Source organism: Telopea speciosissima, chromosome 11, assembly GCF_018873765.1.
Source record: "Telopea speciosissima isolate NSW1024214 ecotype Mountain lineage chromosome 11, Tspe_v1, whole genome shotgun sequence".
NCBI lineage: Eukaryota > Viridiplantae > Streptophyta > Magnoliopsida > Proteales > Proteaceae > Telopea > Telopea speciosissima.
In genome coordinates, this window is record NC_057926.1 from 8,597,804 (window position 1) to 8,620,832 (window position 23,029).

Sequence of the window (23,029 nt, forward strand, 5' to 3'; positions counted from 1 at the left end):
TCAGGAGGTCTTATGTGTGGTAAGGAATATATTCCCTATTAAAGTTTTCAGTTCTTGCTCTACCATTTAATTTTTCCTGATTGTTCTAATGCCAAGACCCTGTAATCAGATTAGAGAATGAAGAGAAGGAAGAGAAGAGGAAGAGAAGAAGAAGAGAAGAAGGGACACAAGCTTCCCAAAAGAAGGGGACAGCCTACAGCTAGAATAGAATACCTAGCCGCAGACCCTCCCCCTTATATTTTTAATATCGCAACAAGAAGGAAAGCAATACAAGGACTATACTACCCTGTTCACGACACTGTTCACATCACTGATTACGTTAATGTTCACGTCACAAAGCTTTGATTCCATCTGTTGGGATTTCATCTGTGAAGTGCTCTCCCTCATGGGTTTCCCTCCAGTTTTCATTCGCTGGATTTTTGCCTATATCTCCACCCCTTCCTTCTCAGTCTTGGTCAATGGGTCTACTGTTGGCTTTTTCCGCTCCAAAGCTGAAATTCGCCAAGGCTGCCCCCTCTCCTCCTTCCTATTCTCCCTTGCCTTGGAAGTCCTATCCAGAAGCCTCCAAACCAAAACCGACCTCTACCTCATCTCCCCTCTTCCTAAATGCAACTAGATCAATCTTTCTCATCTGGCATTTGCTGATGACCTGATGGTCTTCTCTAAGGCGTCCTACTCCTCCATCTCTGCCATTATGGACTCCCTTCATCTCTTTGAGTCTCTATCCGGCCTCCGTGTCAACCTCCTCAAATCCAAAATTTTTCTCTCTGGCATTTCGGACTCCTCAAAAGAATCCCTCCATCTCTTGACAGGTTTCTCTATTGGGTCTCTTCCTGTCACCTATCTCGGCCTCCCCCTGATCCCTGGCAGGCTCTCCAGCCACCACTGCACTCCTATGCTCGACAACATTCGGAAGCGTCTCCAGCTTTGGAAAGGTAAGCTCCTTTCTTATGCTGGTAGACTCGAATGTATCCGTTCGGTTCTCCAAGCAACCTACATCTACTGGACTGGTATCTTCTACATCCCCAATTCCACCATCAAGTCCATTGAGCGCATCTTCTGCTCCTTCCTTTGGAAGGGTAGTGACAACCCTAGATTCCTCCACCCTCTTAGTTGGAAATCCATCTGCCTCCCTAAATCTGAGGGTGGCCTGGGGATCCGCCGTATCCGTGACTCCAACACGGCGGGCATTCTTAAACTCATCTTCTTAAATTTGACTCCATCTGGACTGTCCCCATCCTTGCCAACTCCTCTTGGATTTGGCGCAAGATCCTCACCCTCCGCCCTTTAGCCCTCCATGGTATCTCCTCTTCCATTTTTTACGGCTCCTCCACCTCCCTCTGGCTGGATCATTGGCACCCCTTAGGTATCCTCTATAATTTGTTGGGCGCCAGGGCCATCTTTTATTCTGGCCTACCCAAGGCCGCCACTGTCTCCTCTCTCATTTCCTCTGGCTTTTGGACCCCCCACCCTTGGCTCAACCCTGACATCATCTCTCTGATTTGGGCTACCCTACCCCTGTTACCTCAGAACCCCCTCGCCCATGCGGATAAAGTCACCTGGCTCCCTTCCCCTATAGGCACCTTCTCATCCTCCTCTGCCTGGAACCTTTCCAGAGACCCCTGTCCCCTGGCATAAGTTAGTCTGGTTTAAAGGCCATATTCCCCGCCATAGCCTAACTGTTTGGAGAGCCCTAAGACTTTGCCTGCCCACCCAAGCCTTCCTGATTCACCGCACTATCCCAGCTCCTCCCTCTTGCAACCTTTGTTGGAATGGCCGTGAAGATATCCCCCATCTCTTCTTTGACTACCCTTTACCTCTACCATTTGGAATAAGGCATTATCCTCCATCTGGCCGCGTAATAGAAGGATCAGAAGCTTTGATCGTGAATGGCATTGGTTGCTCAACTCCTTTTCTGGGAACTCCATTTGTGACACAATCGAGAAGCTAGTCTTTAGCGCCACTATTCATCATATTTGGATGGAGAGGAACCTCAGGAGATGGACTTCCAACTCTAGATCGTTTGATGTGATTTGGGAAGCCATCTCCTTCGATGTGTCCACCAAGCTCAGTAGTGTCAGACAGAGGCCCTGCCTAGATAGCCATAGAAATAGGCACATTTTGACTTTTTGGGGCCTTGATTCGGCCCTTTCACAGTCTTCCTCCTTTGCGTAGGCTGGTCGATCGCCCCCCCTTATTTTTCTCTCCTCTCTCCCCCCTTCTTTTCTTTTCCTTCTTCTCCTTCTTGTATATTGTTTCTTTGGTTCGCTCTCCCTTGCCCCCTCTTGGGGTTCAGTAATATATTCATTTACCAAAAAAAAATGTTCATGTCACTGTTCACATGAACAGTGTCACAGCCCATAAGACCAAAATACACCTAGAAACTCAACACTCTCACTTAAGCTGGAGCATATACATTACCTATGCTCAGCTGGTTACAACAAGTATGAAAACTAGAAGCAAACATGGACTTTATGAACGCGTCAGCTAGCTGATCTGACGAAGGAACAAAAGGAGTCTTGATCAGCTTCTTCAAGATTGCATGCCAAACAAAGTGACAATCCACTTCAATATGCTTAGTCCTCCCCTGAAAGACAGGATTACTAGCAATGTAGACCGCTGCTTGGTTGTCACAATACATCTTCATAGATGTTGGCACGGGAAAACCCATCTCGAGAAGTAAAAACCGAATCCACATCAACTCAGCAGTAGTATGAGCCATGGCTTTGTACTCTGCCTCAGCACTGGACCTGGAAATGGTGGTCTGTTTCTTGCTACGCCACGTAACCAGGTTTAACAACAACAACTCAGCATTATCCCAACTAAATGGGGTTGGCTACATGGATCCTATCAAAAACAAAGTAAGAGGAATGAAGAGATTATGCAGGTTAAAAATGAAGAGATGGGATAAGAAAGTAAGTAATGGAAAATGAAAAAGGAAAGTAAGAGGAAAGAGGATAGCCTAGGGAATCAGAAAAATCTTAGCTACATGGTGTCGATAACATGGATCATTGCCCTCCAAAAGGCTCTATTTGAGGTCATACTTGGCACAAGAACCAGACTAAGTATGTCATTCTTCACAACCTCACCTATGGTCATTTTGGGCCTGCCCCTAGCTCTTTTAGCTTCTTTAATCGGTATGAGATCAATTCTCCTTATTGGGGCGGGCCCTAGGCCTCCGTTACACATGGCCAAACTGTTAAGAACTTAGGTCTCATCCTCAAAAGCTAGCCATTAAGGAGAGGGTGCCCAAGTACCTATTAATCCACCCATATCCCCTTTCATATCCGATGTGGGACTATTCTTTTTTGCCTTATGCGTGGATATTCCAACAATCTCCCCCTCCACGCGGATGGCAAACACGTGGAGCCTGAGATCCCGATCTCCCCCTCCACGCAGGAGCTGACGTGGAGCCTGAGATCAAACCCCGAGAATCCTTGGCCAAACGGAAATTTCCACGCCTTGGCTGGGATACCACTTGTTAGGGATTTGGGTCTCATCCTCAAAAGCTAGCCATTAAAGAGAGAGTGCCCAAATATCTATTAATCCACCCACATCCCCTTTCATATCTGATGTGGGACTATTCTTTTTTTGCCTTATGCGTGGATATTCCAACACAAACCTCCTCAAACGACATTCTCGGAGCTTGTCGCTGATTGGGGTGACTCCTACATCAACTATAATGCGTTCGTCCCTTACTTTATCCTTCCTAGTTTTGCCGCACATCCATCTTAAAATCCTCATCGTTGCAACATATAGCTTTGCTATATGGCACTTCTTAACTGCCCAACATTCGCCCCATACAATATAGCAGGTCGAACAACAGTCTTGTAGAGCTTTCCTTTAAGCTTTAAAGGAATGTGTCGGTCACCCAATACTCTAGTCGCACCTCTCCATTCCATCCATCCCACTTTAATTCTTTGTGAAACATCATTATCTATGATACCTTCTTTGTGTATGATAAACCCCAGATATTTGAAATAGTCAATTGGCGATATCTCTCTCTCCTCAATTTTCACCACATTACCATCCATCATAGTGTGACTGAAGTTACACATCATATACTCCGTCTTTGATCTACTAATCTTAAAGCCCCTTGTTTCTAAGGTCGATCTCCGCAACTCTAACGTAGCATTAATCTCTGCTTTTGTCTCATCCACCAAAATGATTCTCTCGGAGCTTGTCATTGATCGGGGCAACTCCCAAGTCAATTCTAATACGTTCATTTCGTACTTTATCCTTTCTAGTTTTTCCGCACATCCATCTTAACATCCTTATCGCTACTACACATAGCTTCTCGATATGACACTTCTTGACCGCCCAACATTTTGAACCATACATTGTAGCCGGTCGAACAATAATCGTATAGAATTTTCCATTAAGCTTTAAAGGGATATGGTCACACAACACATAACACTTTGGATGCACCTCTCCACTTCATCCATCCCAATTTGATTCCCTGTGAACTCATCTTCTATGTCACCATCTTTATTTGTGATTGACCCCAAATATCTAAAATAGTTGCTTTGCAGTATCTCTCTTTCCTCAATTCGCACCATGTCAGCATCCCTCCTAGTGTGACTAAAATTACACATCATATGCTTCGTCTTCATTCTACTAATCTCAAAGCCTCTTGTTTCTAAGGTTGATCTCCATAGCTCTAACTTGGCACTAGTCCCTTCTTTTCTCTCATCCACCAAAACAATATCTTTGGCAAAGAGCATACACCATGGGACCTCGTCTTGGATGCTCATGGTTAGGTTGTCCATGATAAGCGCAAATAGATAAGGGCTTAAGGCTGATCCCTGATTTAACCCAATCGTAATTGAGAATTTCTTGCCCTGACCTCCCACAGATCTCACACTAGTCACCATGTCGTCATACATATCTTTAATTGCATCCACATATTTACTTTTCACCCCTTTCTTCAGTAGAACATGCCGGATTAAATCTCTAAGGACTCGGTCATAGGTTTTTTCTAGGTCAATAAAGACCATATGTAGGTCCTTCTTGCTATCTCTATATCTTTCCATTAGTCTCCTCAATAACTAGATAGCTTCTGTCGTGGATCTACTTGACATAAAGCCAAATTGGTTCTCACCGAAATATGAGTCTCTCTTCTCAAGTGGGCTTCAATAACCTTCTCCCAAAGTTTCATAGTGTGGCTCATTAGCTTTATGCTTCTATAGTTATTGTAGCTTTAGATATCACCTTTGTTTTTGTAGATCGGGACTACAATGCTTCTCCTCCATTCAGCTGGCATCTTCCTAGTGTCCATAATCCTGTTAAACAAATTGGTTAGCCAATACACCCCACAGCCTTCTAGGATGTAAAATAAAACTTTTACATCCTACATGGAGCAGGATTTGATCTCTTTGCCTACTTGTCAAAAAAGTTAGTGGAGAATCAATAGGGAAGCAGATAAAGAAAAATAAGATGTAAAATAAAAGTTTCCTAATCTGATTTAGTTCACCTAATTCACTTAAAGTTTCAGTTGTCAGACTCTTATCATTGCTTTCCTTTTCTTTTTTCATTCATTGTCCTTTTCGTTTAATTATGCAGGCACGAAGGGAAGCTAGTAAAATTAGTTGTCAAAACAGTTTGGGGTAAATTGAAAAGGATCCCCTTGATTGTTTCTGACAAGCTGGTCGGTATCCAACCTCATGTAGAAGAAATGATGAAGTTGTTGAACATTGAATCTAAAGATATACAAATTTTGGGGATACATGGTGTTGGTGGTATTGGCAAGACAACCATTGCAAAGGTTGTGTACAATACAATCTCTCATCACTTTGATGGATGTAGCTTTCTTGCAGATGTCCGAGAAACTTCTCAACAACAACATGGAGGTCTTATCCGTTTGCAAAATCAACTTATCTCCAACATCTTGAAACAAGAAGCAAGCATCAATAATGTTGATGAAGGAATTAATGTGATCAAAGAAAGATTCCGTAACAAGAAAGTTCTTATTATTCTTGATGATGTGGATCAAATTATTCAATTACATGGATTAGTTCAGCAGCTTGATTGGTTTGGTTTGGGGAGCAGGATTATTATCACAACCAGAGATAAGCACATCTTATATGTTTACAAAGTAGACAGGACTTATGAGCCCAGTGAAATGGATGCAGATCAATCTCTTCAACTACTTAGCAAACATGCCTTTGGAATTGACCAACCTCCAGAAGAATATTTGGACCTCTCAAAAGCGGTGGTAAAAACTACAGGAGGACTTCCCTTGGCTCTTGAGGTAGTAGGTTCATCTCTTTTTCGCATGAGGAAACCAGTATGGATAGACACATTAAAGAAGTTGGAAAAAATTCCTCATACGGAAGTCCAGAAGAAGTTGAGAATAAGTTATGATGGTTTAGATTATGAGGAGAAAGAGATTTTTCTTGATATTGCTTGTTTTTTCGGAGGAATGGATAAGTATATTGCGTGTTACATATGGCATGGGTGTGATTTTTTTCCTGAGACAGGAATTGAGGTTCTTTGTCTAAAATCTATGGTAAAGATTGGTGAAAACAATGAGTTAAGAATTCATGATCAGCTTCGAGATCTTGGAAGGGAAATCGTACGTCAAGAAAACCATAAGGAGCCAGGGAAACGTAGTAGGATTTGGTCTCATGAGGAAGTCTTGAAAATATTCAATCAACAGCTGGTATGTAAATAATAAATGATCTCTACACTCTTTAATTTGTGTTTGCAATCAATATTTATGTAAGGTAATCATATATTTCTAAAGAAAAAAATCAAATCATCAAAAGATAATGTTCGTTAAACCAAATATTTAGAAAACATTTGTTAACTTTTTGAAAGGTTCATAGACATGTTCACATTTTTTTTTTTGGTAAACCATGGTTTGTGAACTTTGCTTCATGGTACGAAATGATATACATGGATCGCTCTATGCTATTGAGGATCTAACCAGCACTCATCTCACTGGCCAAGTTTCAGCCCTATTTAAGTATGTAATAGGGGTCAAAACATGGTTCAGAGGAGTGCAAAATTAACAAATGCCACACACCTCCATTATGTAACTATTAGATGTTAGTGACAATTTTGTGAATTTGTATAACTTTCGTAACACTTCTTACCCATATGACATGCTTTTGTTAGAATATCACCATGCGAAGGGTGGGTCCTTCCTAACGTGGAATCACCCAATGTCCAACAAAGTGATAATTCGTAAATGCATTAGTTCACCAACTTCATGAACATTATCTAGTTTTGTCTATAATAATATTCGTATACAAGGTTCTTTATTTTGCAGGGGACAAGAAAAGTTGAAGGACTTAGCATTGACTTCGGACATAGATCAAGGAGCCAATGTTTGATAAGTGAAGGATTTGATGCAATGACTAGACTGAGGTTACTCCAAGTTGATTATGCACATTTTTCTCAAAATTTTGTGCATTCATTTTCAGAACTGAGATGGCTTTGCTGGAAAGGATGCCCTTGGGAATTTACACTAACTAATTTTCATCCAATGAATTTGGCTGTTCTTGATCTGTCAGACAGTGAAGTCTCACAAAACTGGATGGGTTGGGACCATATCAAGGTATCATATAGCGTTTCCCTTTCTTTCTTGTTATCAATTGTAGGCTTCCTTAAAATCAACCTCTGAGAGTTCAGTTTCTTTTCTATCTTGTAGGTGGCTGAAAATCTCAAAGTTCTAAATCTCACGAGGTGTGGACAACTATCAATAACCCCTGAATTTTCTGCAAATCTATGCCTGGAGGTATTGATTCTTAAAGACTGCAAAAATTTGGTTAAGATTGACCCCTCCATTGGTCATCTTAAGAGTTTAGTCACATTGAATATGAAGGACTGCAGCAGTCTAGTGGATCTGCCAGTTGATATTTGTGAGTTGAACTCTCTCAGAAACCTCAACTTAAATGAGTGTGCGAGTCTCAACAAGTTGCCAGAAAAACTGGGCTGCATGGAGAGCTTGACGGAGCTTTGCATTGATGGTTCTTCTATGAAAAAGTTACCTGATTCCATGGGTCATCTGAAAAATTTAGAAACTTTTACTGCCAGTTTTTGTGTTATCCAGGAAGGGGGAATTCCTGGTGTTATAGGGAGCCTATCGTCTTTAAAAATACTGAGACTAGATGGGAATGCATTTTGTAGCCTTCCAACAACAATCTCTAGCCTTTCTTTGTTGCAAGTACTTGATTTAAAGCGGTGCAATGATCTTCAGTCACTCCCAGAGCTTCCTTCAAGTTTGAAATACTTAGATGCTTCAGGATGCAGATCGCTGAAATCACTCCCAAGGCTTTCAAACCTAACAAATTTAGAGGTATTGTGCCTTGATGTCTGTAAGAGTCTGGTAGAGATTCCAACTACAGTCAATGGTCTTACAAGACTCAAGATACTCAGTTTAAAAGTTTGCCGGAAGCTTCAATATATCTCAAATCTTCCCTCAAGTTTAACCGGACTATATGTTGCAGATTGCAATTCAATTCAGTACATCTCAGATGTTCCCTCAAGTTTAACAATCTTAGATGCTGCAGATTGCCATTCAATGGAAAAACTATCAGCTTTGTCGTGCTTGAAAAATTTGGAGAGATTAAATCTTGATGGTTGCCAGAGACTTGCAGAAATTGAATTCCTCGATGGATTTGACTCCTTGGAGCTGTTGACGATGGAGGACTGCAGATTGTTAAGAAAAATGCCAAAGCTTTCATACTCAAAAAAACTGAAGGAATTAATATTCAGTGGCTCCAGCATTTTGTCAGAGATTGAGGACCTTGAGGGGTTGGACTCCCTGGAGCTGTTGACGATAATGCAGTGCCAGTCATTAAAAAAAATTTCGAAACTATCAGACTCAAGAAGACTTCGAGTATTAGAAATCTATGACTGCAAGGAGTTATCTGAGATTGAGGGCCTTGAGGATTTGGAATCTCTGACAATATTGAAGATGATTGGGTGTCCATCAATCAAAAGATTACCAGATTTATCGAATTTGAAGAAATTGGAGGAATTATATATAGAACCTCGTGAGGAATCGGGCATGCTAAAGCTATCAGAAATTGGATCCCTTGAGGGATTGGAATCCTTAAGAGAATTGTGGATTACTGGTGCCATCTCATTAAAAACATTACCAGATGTGTCAACCTTGAAGAACCTAAAATCCATACTACTCGGGCGGTTATACTCAATGGAAAGATTACCAAATCTTTCAAACTTTAACAAGTTAAAGGAATTATGGATTGAGAAATGTGGGAAGTTAACTGAGATTCCAGGTCTTCACAGGTTGGAGTCCTTGCAAAAATTGGAATTATGCGGGTCTACGACCATTGAAAGATTACCAGATCTGTCAAATTTAAAAGACTTGGAGTATCTATGCATCACAGGCTACAATAAGCTAACTGAGATTCCAGGCCTCGACAGATTGGAATCTTTAGAAAACTTGTATATTCGTGAGTGCATGTCCTTGGAAAGATTACCAGATCTGTCAAATTTAAACAAGTTACTGAAATTATGCATTGAAGATTGTGAGAAGCTAACTGAAATTCAGGGAGTTGATAAATTGGAATCCTTGGAAGAACTGAAACTCTGCATGTGTACATCCATTGAAAGCTTACCAGATCTCTCAAACTTAAGAAAGTTGAAGTATCTCCACATTACACACTGCAAGAAGTTAATCAAGATTCAAGGTGTCGATAGATTGGAATCATTAGAAAGTTTGGATATTAATGGGTGCATTTCCATTAAAAATTTTCCAGTTCTCTCCCACTTAAGAAATTTGACTGATCTACTGATGGGAGACTGAAAGAAGCTAAGATTCTAGTTGCTGACTTATTGGATCCTTGGGGTTTTTGTGTGTATGTTGAAGGGAGCATATCCATGGTGAGACAATGTGAAAGCCCTTGAGCATTATGAACTGTGTAACATTGAGGAAGGGCACAGGAAACTCCTAAGAAAGAGTTTAAGCCATTAGATATGAGATACATAATCAAAATCTTTAATAGATGACCTTGTTTCAGGAGCATGAGCTTCAATGGTCATCATTCCAGGTACCTCCTCCGACCCTTTGTTTTCGCTGCAATTCTCTCTCTCTCTCATCATCTTTTGCAACACCATAGTTTTTTTTTTTCCCTGCTTAAAGATGATATTAATTTTTTGTGGGACTTTGGATAGCATAGGGGTTAGATTTTCAAGTGTCCCGTTAGCAGACAAAGCATGTAATGTCATTCCTTGAGCTTTTGTAAGTTCATCACCCAAGGTTAAACAAACAAGGTTGGGGTGGGATTTTGAAATGCCACATCAGCATGCTCCCACCCCAATTTTCTCACCCCACCTAAGTCCCCGTCACACAAATGGGATCGAGTGTTTGATTAAGTAGGGTTGGAAACTTCCAAGCAACCTCATTAAATGTATTTTTCTTGTCTAGTGATGTGGAACCTCACTTTTTCCCACCCCACTCATTTTCAAAATCCTGTCAATTTGGTAGGAATTTTGTATTTTTTTTTTGGTGACGAGGACACCCTTAAACCTGCCCAGGTTTATGGTTGCCCAAGGGAAAACCCCGGTTACACGAAGCCTCCAACCACCCCATGTAACCTTTATTGGCTTTTTTTTACCTAAGCTATAAGAGATTTTTTTTAAAAAACCACTATAGGGGTGGGGGAGGGGTGTCTTATGCAAGGGTGTCAAAATCAAATCGAAAGCAAACTAAGTTGTTTACATTGAAACCATGAAACCGTTTATTATATGGTTTGGTTGTGGTTTTAAGATTGAGATTGTTTAGTTAAATGGGTTAAACCGAATCGAAATGGTAAACCGTTTTAGAAAATCATTTAAACCAAAACAAATACTAGGACTATGTAATGACAATAACTAAGCATTTATGGTAAAAACCGAAATCCTTTATAAATGGTTTCACATTAAACAGTTCGGTTTTGATGTCACCTAAAAAAATTGCACCGAACTACATAACACCCTTATGTGAAACAAGAGAGTCAATACCTTAACCTCTTGGGGCCATTCACTTTACTTGCAAGCCACTGAGCAATTAGTAGTATTGTTCATAAAAAAGTTCATTTTGTGTTTATCTCTCTCTTTCTCATGAAATCCTACCTCACTTGCAAAGTAAATAGTTCATTATTTCCTTCCCTTCCCTTTCTTTGTCAACCCAACCCACAACATGTGGGATCTGTTGGTAGTCATGGGATCATATCTCTTGGTTCTTCCCATTAGATAAATAAGGAAATCAATCAAAATCAAATTTATGAATGGATAAAATTTCTTATCACATCGATCTCTTTAACCATCCCATGGAAAAAGGAAACCATCTTATACCCGAATGCGCAGCGGAAAGTAATCGATTCAGGTTTTCTTTCGCATCCCATGAATAACAAATAATATAAGAATAAGTTAGATTTGCTAACCTGAAGAGCATTCTTCCTCCAAATAGTGATTCTTCCTCCAACAAGCACACTAGGTAAAACAATCTTGAACCTTCTTGGTGCAGTCAAGGTTCTCCAAATTAATATGATATCAGTTTTCTAGTTAAATCTTTAAATCTTTGTTAATCTGAGTTGTTCCCTGCTGATGCCATTAACGAAGATGGGGCTTCTCAGGCTAAATTGTTTCATGTATTCGTATGCGTATGCCTAGATGTTAACTTTGTAACTCTTTCTTATTTTAATTATATACTTGATGACCTTTAGTTAGATAGTGGAAAAAGCAAAGCAAGAAAACCATCCAATAGCAGAGAACACAAAAAAGAACAGTAGGGCTGAATCGATCCGATCTACAAATCTACAAAGAGACCTTTGATAGTTTGATTCAATAATCTCTCTGATCCAATCTACAAATCTACAAATGTGAGGATAGTCATGATGGATAATATAATAAGATAAATTACATCTGAGTTGCCTTAAGTTTGGGAAAGTAACATTTGGGGCATCCTAAGTATGAAAAGTGAGGTTTGAGTTGGTTTATTGGGCTAGTCCTATTCAAAATAAATAAATTTTCATCAAATTTACCCCTCTGAACCCCAGTCCCATTCCCACCCCTCACCCTATCTTCACCTCCACTTCTAAGTTCTAACCTTGACCCTAACCACCCACTATGAAAAACAATATATTATATAATAGGGAAAAAGATCCCTACTTGATCGTACCCCCTACGCTCTCTCACAGGACACCATGAAATTACACCCTTGCTCCCTTGATGGATATTGAGATATGCTCTCCCATTGGTCCAAATGCTGGTGTAGAGATCATGCGACCAAGCAGAGATCTCTTGCCCTATATAATTTATATCGATCAACCATCAATCGTAGTTGGAAAACTGGGTTTTGACTAGGGCGAGTTGCCCGAGTTGAGTCAAAATTTCGAAAAACCTGGTCAAGAATCGTGTATACTAGGCCAAGGTAAAAAATGACGAGATTGGGTTATAAATCGTCCTAGTCAAATAAGACTCGATATTTTTACCTAAGTCATGACAAACTTGACGAGTTTAGTCGCTTTTTAAAAAATCATAAAGCCGGTTCACTTAGAAATTGAGTTGAGTAAAATAGTAAATCCGTATTCTAAAACAGTAAGAAACCCTTAACTTCTTGACTCCCTTTTCTTGTTCAATGGTATAAACTCAAAATGCGTTGATATATAATTCCTTGAATTTTTTTATTTTTTTTGGTTTTCTCATATTTTTATGCATTTTTTTCTTATTTTTTAATAATATATACTTATTTATTGCATTAAAATTTTTAAAAAACGTGTCTCGCCTTGATTGAGTTTGACAAGGTCGACTCACCTGATTTTTCTGAAAGACGAGTTGTGCTTTGGCTGTGGATCCCAATCTATTTCTATTAAAGCCACTTTTAATTTTCCAGTTCCCACTACTAAAGCCTTTATGAACAGAAATACAAAGATTCTTCAAAACTTGCTTGTCGCTTTTGCATTTTTCCTTTACCTTTATTTTCTTTTCGGGGAAAGTTTTCATACACGATCGTGTAAACCGTGTATGTGAGAGGGTGGGAGTTTCAAGGCATTAATTAATGGGTGGGATTCATGACTTTTCCAACTCTTTGTGAGAGACCCTCTCACATACACGGCTTACACAGCCGTGTATGAAAACTTTTCCCTTTTCTTATCTAGAACATATAGCTATAATAATGCCACTTTCCTTAATAGTTTTACCTGATTGTGTTCCTTAATCATTTTATCTAGAGCAGGAGTGAAACTTACAACAACAATGGCCGAGACAGGAAGCATTACTGTCAGTGACACAAGCGAAGTAAGGTATGGTTTCCCTCACTCTGCTAGGTTTAACTTGAGAGAAGCTGTTTTTTTTTTTTACTTTTTGAGAATTATTTGATATCATACAGGATTGGTAAACCTAAAATTGAAGGAGAAGGAAAAGCTTTCTGTCACTGTGAGGAAGGGTGGACTTGTGTGATCACCAAAACTAAAGGCCCAGATGCCGGCAAGGTGTTCTTCAAGTGTGGCAAAGGTTGCACCTGCGTGAGCGTGACAGATGCAGGTATCAGTACTACCTCAAGCAGCATCCCTGAGGGTTTTGGTGGATTGGGAGGAGGCAAGACTTTCTGCAAATGCGAGGATGGGTGGGCATGTGAGATCTATAAGACAGAGACCCCTAATGCAGGAAAACCGTTCTATAACTGTGCTGAAGGTTGCAAGTGTGTGACTCCTGCTTCATGCTTTGCTGTTAAGAATAATAGTAACTAGTTAGTAAGGTGTGGGCTTGTCAGGTAGCTAGCCAAGAGTGCAAAGAGTGGTCTTTCTTTAGTTCAACACTGTCTAGTGTTTGTAGATCATCATGTGTGTATCTATTGTAATGTTATGATGTATCTGTTACATAAAATAAAAATATGTAGTTGTGAATTTTTCTAAAATAAAGGGCCACAATTTGTAGGATGAAGTTATTGGCAGTGGAAGGTGTCATATAGAGTATTTCAATGACCTGATAAGGTAGGGTTTACTGTTAGGAAAATATCTCCTCCAATTCCCTGCTCGGCCCAGTTCCCCAATGCCTCTATTAAAGGGGTGGACCCCACCCGAGCAGACTGTTCGGGCAGGGTTAGGATGGTCATTGTGTCTCCCCCCCTGTTAGGGGCATTGGGGAACTGGACCGGACAGGGAACTGTAGGGGACAAAGATCCTTAGTGTTACCTTGAAACCACAAACGTAGGTTAATTCTCCGAAGGAATATAACATTTCCAACATCGAACTTAGTCAATTGCAACATTGTCTTGCCTACTCACATTAGGGTTTCTTATACCCTAGAACAAACCCCATAAATGAAGAAGAGGAGAGAATGTATCTACAATTTTGGTGCATTCCCTCTCCCATGAAATCAATCGATTGCCTGTCCTCTCCTTATAAGGAAAATATATAGCTAATGCAAAAACTCTAATCCTTGTGTTGAGTAAGAGGCTAAGTGGTGGGGATCTTATAGGGTGGTCCTACTAAGTCTGCTGAAGTGAGTTTGACTTAGTCTAAGTAAATAAAATATGGAGAAAAGTTCTCTATGGGGGAGTGTACCAGCCACGTCCAGATATAGAGGGGGCGAAATGATCAACCCGCCCCCATGAAAGGTGAAAGTCCAACCCACATGATGCCAACACTCGCGCTCTCAGTGGCCCCCGCGGGCAAGGGTCATGCACCCCACATAGAGCTCCAACCCATAAAATAGAGAATCTTGATTGCAGGTTGGACACAAAATTATTTGAAACAATAATTGTTCAAAATACCTATTAAATAATAATATAATTTTATAAATAATTTATAAACTGCCACCAAGTACTCTGATTTTTGTCTAATCTTTGTCAGAAAATTTTCTCAAGATATTCTCCCTAATCGGGAAGTTGATCCCATGTTGAGCATCTCTTCCATTAACAGAAGAACAATGTGAATCCAACGCACAGACATATAGTCATATAAGGCATCAACGATAAAGACCACAATTGGTATGGGGACAAAGATAACTATTAGAGAGTCAAACAATTGATGTTAATCCATATAAGACTCTCTGTGTGATCCAGTTCGACATATATACAATGGGGTAAATTACATGACACCCTATGTAAGTTTTCTCATACTTAACTCACCACCTCTTATTTTAAAATTCACTTCTGTCTCCCTTAATTAAAGGACTATATTACAAGTTAGTCCACACCATTAGTTTTATGCGATTAAGTGATGAAGTTAGCAAGTTAATTTTTTTTTAAATCCCTAAATTACCCTGGGCCATTGGTAGAGTTACTGTTTTACCCTTGGATCTAAAAGCCCCAAAATCAATCCTCTTCCTCACACCATTCTCTTCCTCATATGACCTGCAATTCAATCTCTGCCAGTCTAGTCGAGCCGTGGATCAAAGAAATCATCTTAGGTTTATGCATCGGCAAAGAATCATGGTACATTTAGTTGAATTATAGCCTTTTGCAAACCCCCTTTACACAACCTTCTTCTTCAAACTCCGACATGTCTCTCGAAGGGGAAGCTGGAAGGGGAAAATTATCACCCCCAGTACTACTGGGGGTGCTGTGCACATCGTGCGGCGCAACACCACCCATGTGTGCACAGTGGGCCCCACCGTGCACACATGGGTGGTGCTGCACCACACAATGTGCATAGCACCCCTAGTAGTACTGGGGGCGATAAATGTTAAACCTGTGCCCAAAAAAATACGGGCTAATTTGAATTTTTGGATATAGGTCCGAAACTCGATGGATCCTGGGTTTTACCCACTAGCAACCTGTGGTGCACCGACCCGATGCTCATTTTTTTAAGGGGAATCTCTGGTAATATCATACCTACCGATCCAGAGGCAACTACTAGACCTGTGTTGCTGTTCCATACACCAGTTGATGAGCAACCTAAGGTACAACCCCTGCTTAATCAAAACAAGATTAAATTCAATTTTAAATGTTTAAACATGGTTTAATGGCCATAAATTATACAAGGACAATGCCCTAGGCATGACACAGGCCTCAGTGGGACCCAAATGCAAAAACAACAGGGTTTTACCTACTGGTCCATCCCTACTGGTCTATTAGATTAACCAGTTGGATCGACTAGTACTGCTATACTGCACAGAATGCATCTCAGATGCGTGGGGCCCAGTGTCTCGCACCCCGGATCACCTCCCCGTACCTAGAATGACTTTTGGGGATATTACCCTAACAATTTGATCATGTGGGGCCCACTTTGAAGCCAATTGCATTGTAGAATGAATTTCAAGAATGCATTCTTCATAAAACTGCTTTAGGCAAGCAGGCCTTAGTGACTGGGCCTATATATAAACCAGCCTCAACCCAAAAATCTCTCCTATTCATTTCGTTGGAAAGAAGGGAGAAAGAGAAGGAGAAAGAGAAAGGAGAAGAAGGAGAGGAGGAGAAGGAGAGCATGGAGGTGTTCAAACCTTCTTTGTGCTTGCGATTCTTTGAGGTAAATCCTTCCCTTGCTTATTTTCCATGGTTGTAACCATGCGGTGTTCCATGAAACCTGCTATACAACTTTGCCTTCACAAATTCTGTGGTAGAAACCATGTTTTGGGTAGCCTTCTAAGCTTGAATCTATACATGCATGTGCAATCTGCTGTACCTGCCCCAACACCCACCATGTTTATGGTGTTTACATGCTGTACATATTGTTTCCAGCCTTAGATGATCAATTTCCATGCTTTGGTGTAGACTTAGACCATGGAAATAAGTGTAGGCTATGCTTATTTTAGATGTATGCTTAATATAGGGCTGTATTTCTTGAAACAGAATTGTTATTGCATAGATTTAAACCTGCTCTTGTATGATTTCTGCTGTTCCTTGCATGAGCAACCAATCATGCTAGCATGGGTACCCAAACTCCCAAGAACACCATGCATGTTTGATTTTCCACCATGTACATGTTGGTTATCATGCATGGAACCCAAAAATGTCTCCTGATCATCCATGCAACCCATAGATCCAAAGATCCAGGCCAAAACAGCTTAACCTTTTAAATTTTCAAGCTATTCATGCACTGGTTGATTGCAGTGGTCGATTGGATCAACCACTATGAATCGACCACTATAGAAAATTGAGACCTGTGTTACCCCTAGTCTACCTCTTGGTCTATAATGCCCTATATGAAGCCCTGCATGTAATCTCAGCTGAAAACAATGCACTGTACCTCTGTTTAGAGCCAATCTGACATCCCGAGATAGGTTTCGGGCAACCAAACTCATATTTGGCATGGAACCATGACCCAAATCATTGATGGAACAACTATAGTGTCATCTAAAACCCTTGGTGTGAGCCCTTTCCAATTATGTGATTGTAACCCCCTACTGGTCCATTGCTACTGGTTCATTAGATGGACCAGTACCAATCAACCACTGCAGGTAACCTAAACCTGTGATGTCCCAGACCTACCCCAAGGTCTGAAATACCCTTTCCAGAGCCTTTGGTATAAATCCTAACACAAAACACATCATTCTAGCCTTGTTCCTACACTTGGAGCAATGGGTTGATTGTCACTGGTCTATTGGATAGACCAGTCCAAGCAACCAGTGCAAACCATGAATGAAGAACATGACCCTAACTCCTGTAGTTACTTAAAATAGTACTTGGGCACTCTTTTGGGTCAAAAACCATAAACCCCTTTTTGATTTTTGGCCACAGCAGCCTATTGGTCCATTGCCACTGGTCCATTGGATGGACCAGTACCAATCGACCACTGCTGTTGTCATGGCAGTCTTGTGTCTTGCTTTGGTTTGGAGGCTAGACCAAGGTCACCCCTAGTCTCCTAGGGTAATTTGGTGAATATTAATGTGATTTTTCTAATTTATTTACCTAGGCTTTGATTGTCTGTTCGGTGACTCGTGTCCGAGCACCTTTGCGGATCGACAGTCTTTAGAACCAGCGGAGTATAGTCAAGGTGAGTGGAATTACACCATACGTGCAGGTGTAACATAGCTAATAAGTTATGATAACAATAACAATTTACTTTTCTATCTTTTTATTTATATTCTCATGTTCTTATTGGAATTATGTTGAGAACTGTTGTTAAAATGCTTGCATATCAATTGTTAGCCTAAATAGAAACGAGGTCGGTGGTAGCCCGTAGAATGGGATGCGGTTGACACCACCTGACTTGTCCAATATCACTAAAATTGCTAGTCTAGATGCCGTAGCCGGCTTGAAAACGAGGCTATTGGTGACCCGTGGAATGGGATGCGAGGCACCTCCCGACTCATACTATGTCATGTAGAATGCATATGGCTAGGAAATCATCACCCGTGCTATGAAGCCTTGCCAAAAGGGGTTTAGGTGTTGGATACCACAAAAGTGTGAGGCCAATGTCCTGAAGGTCATTGCTCGGTCAGTTGACCCATCATGATCATTAGGACGTAGTGGTAGCACAGAAATGTGTGAGGCCAATGTCTCAAGAAGACATTGCTCTGTCAGTAGGCCCATCAGTCAATAGGGCTAGTGGTGGCACAGTGGTAACCTAGAGGGCCGGTCGGGCTGACCTAGGAAGGGATGCTGGAGCTGACTGGTCTTCTCCGACAACTCAATGGGTGTATCGCGGGAAGGGGTTAAAAACCCGCACCAAGGATACATATATTGGGGATTGTAGTAGCACTAACCTGTCCTAGTTGTGATGTTAGGTGGCTAATAAATCAAATGAACTGCACCACATGTAGGACTCATATGGTTGTGCTTGCATGTGCATGTATGGAGATATTTCATTCACGGGCTCGGTGGAGTTCACACTCTTGTATATTTTTTTTTTAGCTGATTTTGCAGGTACTGGTTTGCCAATGGATGATGAAGCTATCGAGGGAATTGTAGATCTTCCTCATCTTGTTGCTTAGCGACGATTTTGTGATTATTTAAGTTTCTTTCTTTCAAGAAGTGTATTTACTAAGATAATGTACTTATTGAACATAAATGGATATGTATATGGTATAACATAGGTATTTGGGATTTTATTATGAATGATATAAATCATCAGTGGGTAGTTCGATCTTCCGTTGTACTCTGATATTCATTTATTATCCTTTTTACCCTCATTGTGTGGTTTGTGATATGTAAGTACTGCTTCTGGATCCTTGGGGATTGGCGGATGCGGTTTGACATTCGGGTTACCCGCTCGATCCTCCCAGGGGGTGGTTTGGGGTGTGACAATAAAGGTCCGCTGGAAGGGTAGTGATTGCGGCACTTATTTGTTATGCGTCCGTACGAGAAGGTGGAATCGAGACTTAAAAAGGAATTGACTGAATCAAAGGAGATAATGAAGGTTCTACAAGTTGCATGGCAGAGTTGGACTCATCTTTTGGTTTTGTGGAGAGCCTGGACTCTCCAACAACACATCCGACACCAACCCCGCCCCCTCCCCCCCCCCTCCCCCAACAAAAAAATAATGGCAAAGAAGATACGGATGAAATACAATTTGAGTCCCAAGGGGAGAAGGTTGCTCCTCCCAGAGGTATTTATCCTTGCGGGCCACCTAAATTGTTAGAATAGATATGCAACGTGTGACTGCTAAGTTGCATCTTAGTTGAGACTTGAGAGTCCATGGATCTCCCACTTGGCACAACTGGCCAACTGCAGTTCATCCATGGAAGCCATTTGGAACAAGGCTTTGGAGAGCTCAACCTTGCCTCTTTCCAAGTATGGAACATGATGGCGTCCTTCTGGCACCGGAGAAGGGGGAGGAACCGTTGGATCAGACATTTTACCCAGAAAAAATCATCTAGTAAAATTTGCAGATTTCAGACAAAGGAGAAAACGGTTTGCAAATGCTTGCTCGGACATTGTTGACGCAAGAGAACTCCAAAATATTTAGATCCGAGATTAAAGGGGGAATCCAAGGCTTTATGGCTAATGCATACACAGTTCAGACACATCACTGAATGAGAGAGAGAGAGGAATCTTGTACAATCGTTGGGGTATTTGCCATCGAAAAAAAATCCTTTGTAGTGCCCTACTCTAGCGGTACATTGAGAGCTCGACACGCAAAAGATGCGACATCCAACGGTGCTAAGACCGAGAAGAAAGACAAAGAAAAAAAAAACTACCTTGCATCAAACTTGCATCATTGGATGAAGCTTCTTCTACGTGTTGAGCTCTCAGGGCTGCATTGCAAGTGCCCGCACTGGTTGACAACTAGATGCTCTCTTGATACATTGCTTGACTATCTAATTATGTTTCTACTAGAAATAATTCCAAAGTAATGGATGTTGGGTCCATGGCCTTGGCTGTGGATCCCAATCTATTTTTATCAAAGCCACTTTTAATTTTCCAGTTCCCACTGCCAAAGCCTTTATGAACAGAAATTCAAAGATTCTTCAAAACCTTCTTGTTGCTTTTGCATTCTCCCTTTTCCTTTATATTCTTATCTAGAACATATATATAGCTATAATAATGCCACTTTCCTTAAATAGTCTTACCCGATTGTCCCTTTATGAATTCTCCTGACCTTTTTATCTACCGCAGGAGTGAAACTTAACCAAGAAACCGGACAACCTATGGGCAGGGCAACAACAATGGCCGAAACAGGAAACATAACTGTCAGTGATGGAAGCCAAGTAAGGTATGGTTTTCCTGGTCCATGGATCACGTACTCTGCTAGGTTTAACTTGAGAGAAGCTGTTTTTTTTTTCCTCTCTATTTGAGATTTATTAGATATCATACAGAACTGGTAAACCTAAAATTGAATGTTAGTAAGGAAGTACCAGGATTCGGAGCTAATACTAGTTTGCCTTCCATTGAATGAATGAGGTAATATATATACAATGTACAAGGATCAATCAATCCTAATCTACAGCTATACAAAATCAATCTTAACAAATATAGTTACATGGGTGAAAATGGAAGGTTGGTGGATGGAAAGTTGGTGAGAAAGTTGGTGAAATGGATGAGGTGGATGAAGTTGGTGAAATGGATGAGGTTGATGAGATGGATGAGGTGGAATGTGGATGGATAAGACTCCCCCTCAAGTTGGAGCGTGGAGATTTTGAACGCATAAATTGGATGCAAGAAACAGGAATTGGTCTTGACCAAGAGCCTTGGTGAATATGTTCGCAAGTTGGAGTCCTGTTGCAATCTTGGTCGGACGAATTAAACTGGCTTGTAGCTTATCACGAACGAGATGGCAATCGATCTTGATGTGTTTGGTGCGTTCGTGAAAGACAGGATTGGTGGCAATGTGCAGTGTTGCCTGGTTGTCACAGTGTAATGGTATTGGAAGGGAGCAGACCAAGCTGATGTCATGAAATAAATAAGTCCACCATTGTAGTTCACATATAGCGTTGGCCATTGCATGATACTCGGCCTCGGCAGAAGACCGTGAGATAGTGTGTTGTTTCTTGGTCTTCCAAGAAACCAAGCTAGAACCCAAAAGAATACAATAATCGGTGGTCGATCGTCGGGTCATGGGGCAGCTAGCCCAATCCGAATCACAATAAGCCCGGGGTTGTAGATCAGAATTAGCAAAGAAAAATATGCCTTGGCTCGGAGTGGTCTTTAAATAATGAAGTAAGCGATTAGCGGCATCTAGATGGGGTTGGTTTGGTTGATGCATGAATTGACTGAGGATGTTCACTGCTTGAACAATGTCAGGGCGGGTGACTGTGAGAAAAATTAAGTAACCCACCAGCTGACGATAAGAACCCGGGTCGGGAAGTAAGTCACCAGTGTCATTAGTGAGCTTAAGGTTGAGTTCTGTAGGCGTATATGCAGGGCGCACACCAGTATACCCGCTGTCCTATAATATGTCAAGAACATACTTGCATTGGCATAAGTAGAGACCCTGAGAAGAGCGGGCGACCTCTATGCCCAAAAAATATTTTAGGGTGCCAAGATCTTTGATGTGAAAAGATTGTTGGAGCATGTCTTGCACTTGATGAATCAGGGACGAGTTAGACCCGGTGATGACAATATCATCCACATATAATAGAACAAAGACAGAGTTCCAGCCCTGTTGCAAAATGAATAAAGAGTAATCGGCTGTGGAGTGCCGAAAACCATAGGCACATAGAGAGTTCGAGAATTTGGAGAACCACTGGCGAGAGGCTTGCTTGAGGCCATACAACGACTTGTGAATTCGGCAAACAAATGTCTCCCCCTTGCGGCGATAACCAGGGGGACATCATGTATACTTCTTCGTCCAGATCGCCATGCAGAAATGCATTATTGATATCCATTTGATGGAGAGGCCAGCCTCGGGCTGTGGCTAGGGCAAGTAAGACGCGAACGGTGACCAATTTGGCTACAGGGGCGAATGTGTCATGATAATCAACCCCTTCGAGCTGTGTGTAACCTTTGGCCACAAGGTGTGCTTTGTAACGCTCTATGGTACCATCCGATTTTTTCTTAATCTTGTATACCCATTTGGATACAATAGCCTTCTTCCCAGGTGGAAGAGGTATAAGAGACCATTTATTATTGGTGCTTAATGCTTCAATTTTGGCCTGCATGGCCGCACGCCATTTTGCATGTTTCATTGCTTCAGTAAAATTGGGGGGCTCGACTTGAGAATTAAGAGATGTGAGGAAAGCCAAATGTGAATTTTTAAAATGATCATATGTAAGAAAATGACGGAGGGAATGAGGTGTAACCGAACCTGTTACCAAAGAAGACATTTGCGATTGGAGAAGAGAACATTCATAAACGTTCAAATGACGCGGGGGCTGCCGAGTGCGGGGTAGTCGCGATGTAGGGCCAAGGGCAGGTGGCGGGGAAGTGTTGTTGGTGGGTAGGTGGGGTGAGCCGGTGGTTGGAGAGGTGGGGTTAGGGGTTGCCGTATGAGTAGGGGGATTGGGAGTTAAATCAGTGTTGGGAACGGGATGGGTATCGAGAGCATCATCTTAGGGTAAAGGAAGAACGAGTGAGCCGGGAATAAGGGTGGGTAATAAGGAGTATGGAAAAATGGTTTCATGGAAAATGACGTCACAGCTGACGTAAATCTTCATTGTGATGAGATCTAGTACACGATACCCCTCTTGACCATGGGGATAACCTATGAAAACACCCGGTGTAGCGCGAGTGTTAAATTTGTGATGAACAATG

The 23,029-nt window shown here is 41.3% G+C and overlaps 1 protein-coding gene and 1 long non-coding RNA gene across 2 annotated transcripts in view; both read left to right on the top strand.

Annotated features, from left to right (window-relative positions):
• The window catches only part of LOC122646819 (disease resistance protein RPV1-like), a 29,996-nt gene extending 20,022 nt beyond the window's left edge, over nt 1–9,974 (top strand). Inside the window, exons 2-4 of the mRNA XM_043840423.1 lie at nt 5,563–6,661; nt 7,274–7,561; nt 7,655–9,974. Coding sequence (XP_043696358.1) covers nt 5,563–6,661; nt 7,274–7,561; nt 7,655–9,778 — 3,511 coding nt within the window. The 3' untranslated portion in view covers nt 9,779–9,974. The remainder of the gene's footprint in view (nt 1–5,562; nt 6,662–7,273; nt 7,562–7,654) is intronic.
• Nucleotides 9,975–13,204: 3,230 nt separating this feature from the next.
• On the top strand, nt 13,205–13,833 carry LOC122646280. Its single transcript, XR_006330585.1, has 2 exons — nt 13,205–13,256; nt 13,343–13,833. It is a non-coding gene; the product is annotated as an uncharacterized LOC122646280 (long non-coding RNA).
• Nucleotides 13,834–23,029: the final 9,196 nt, after the last annotated feature.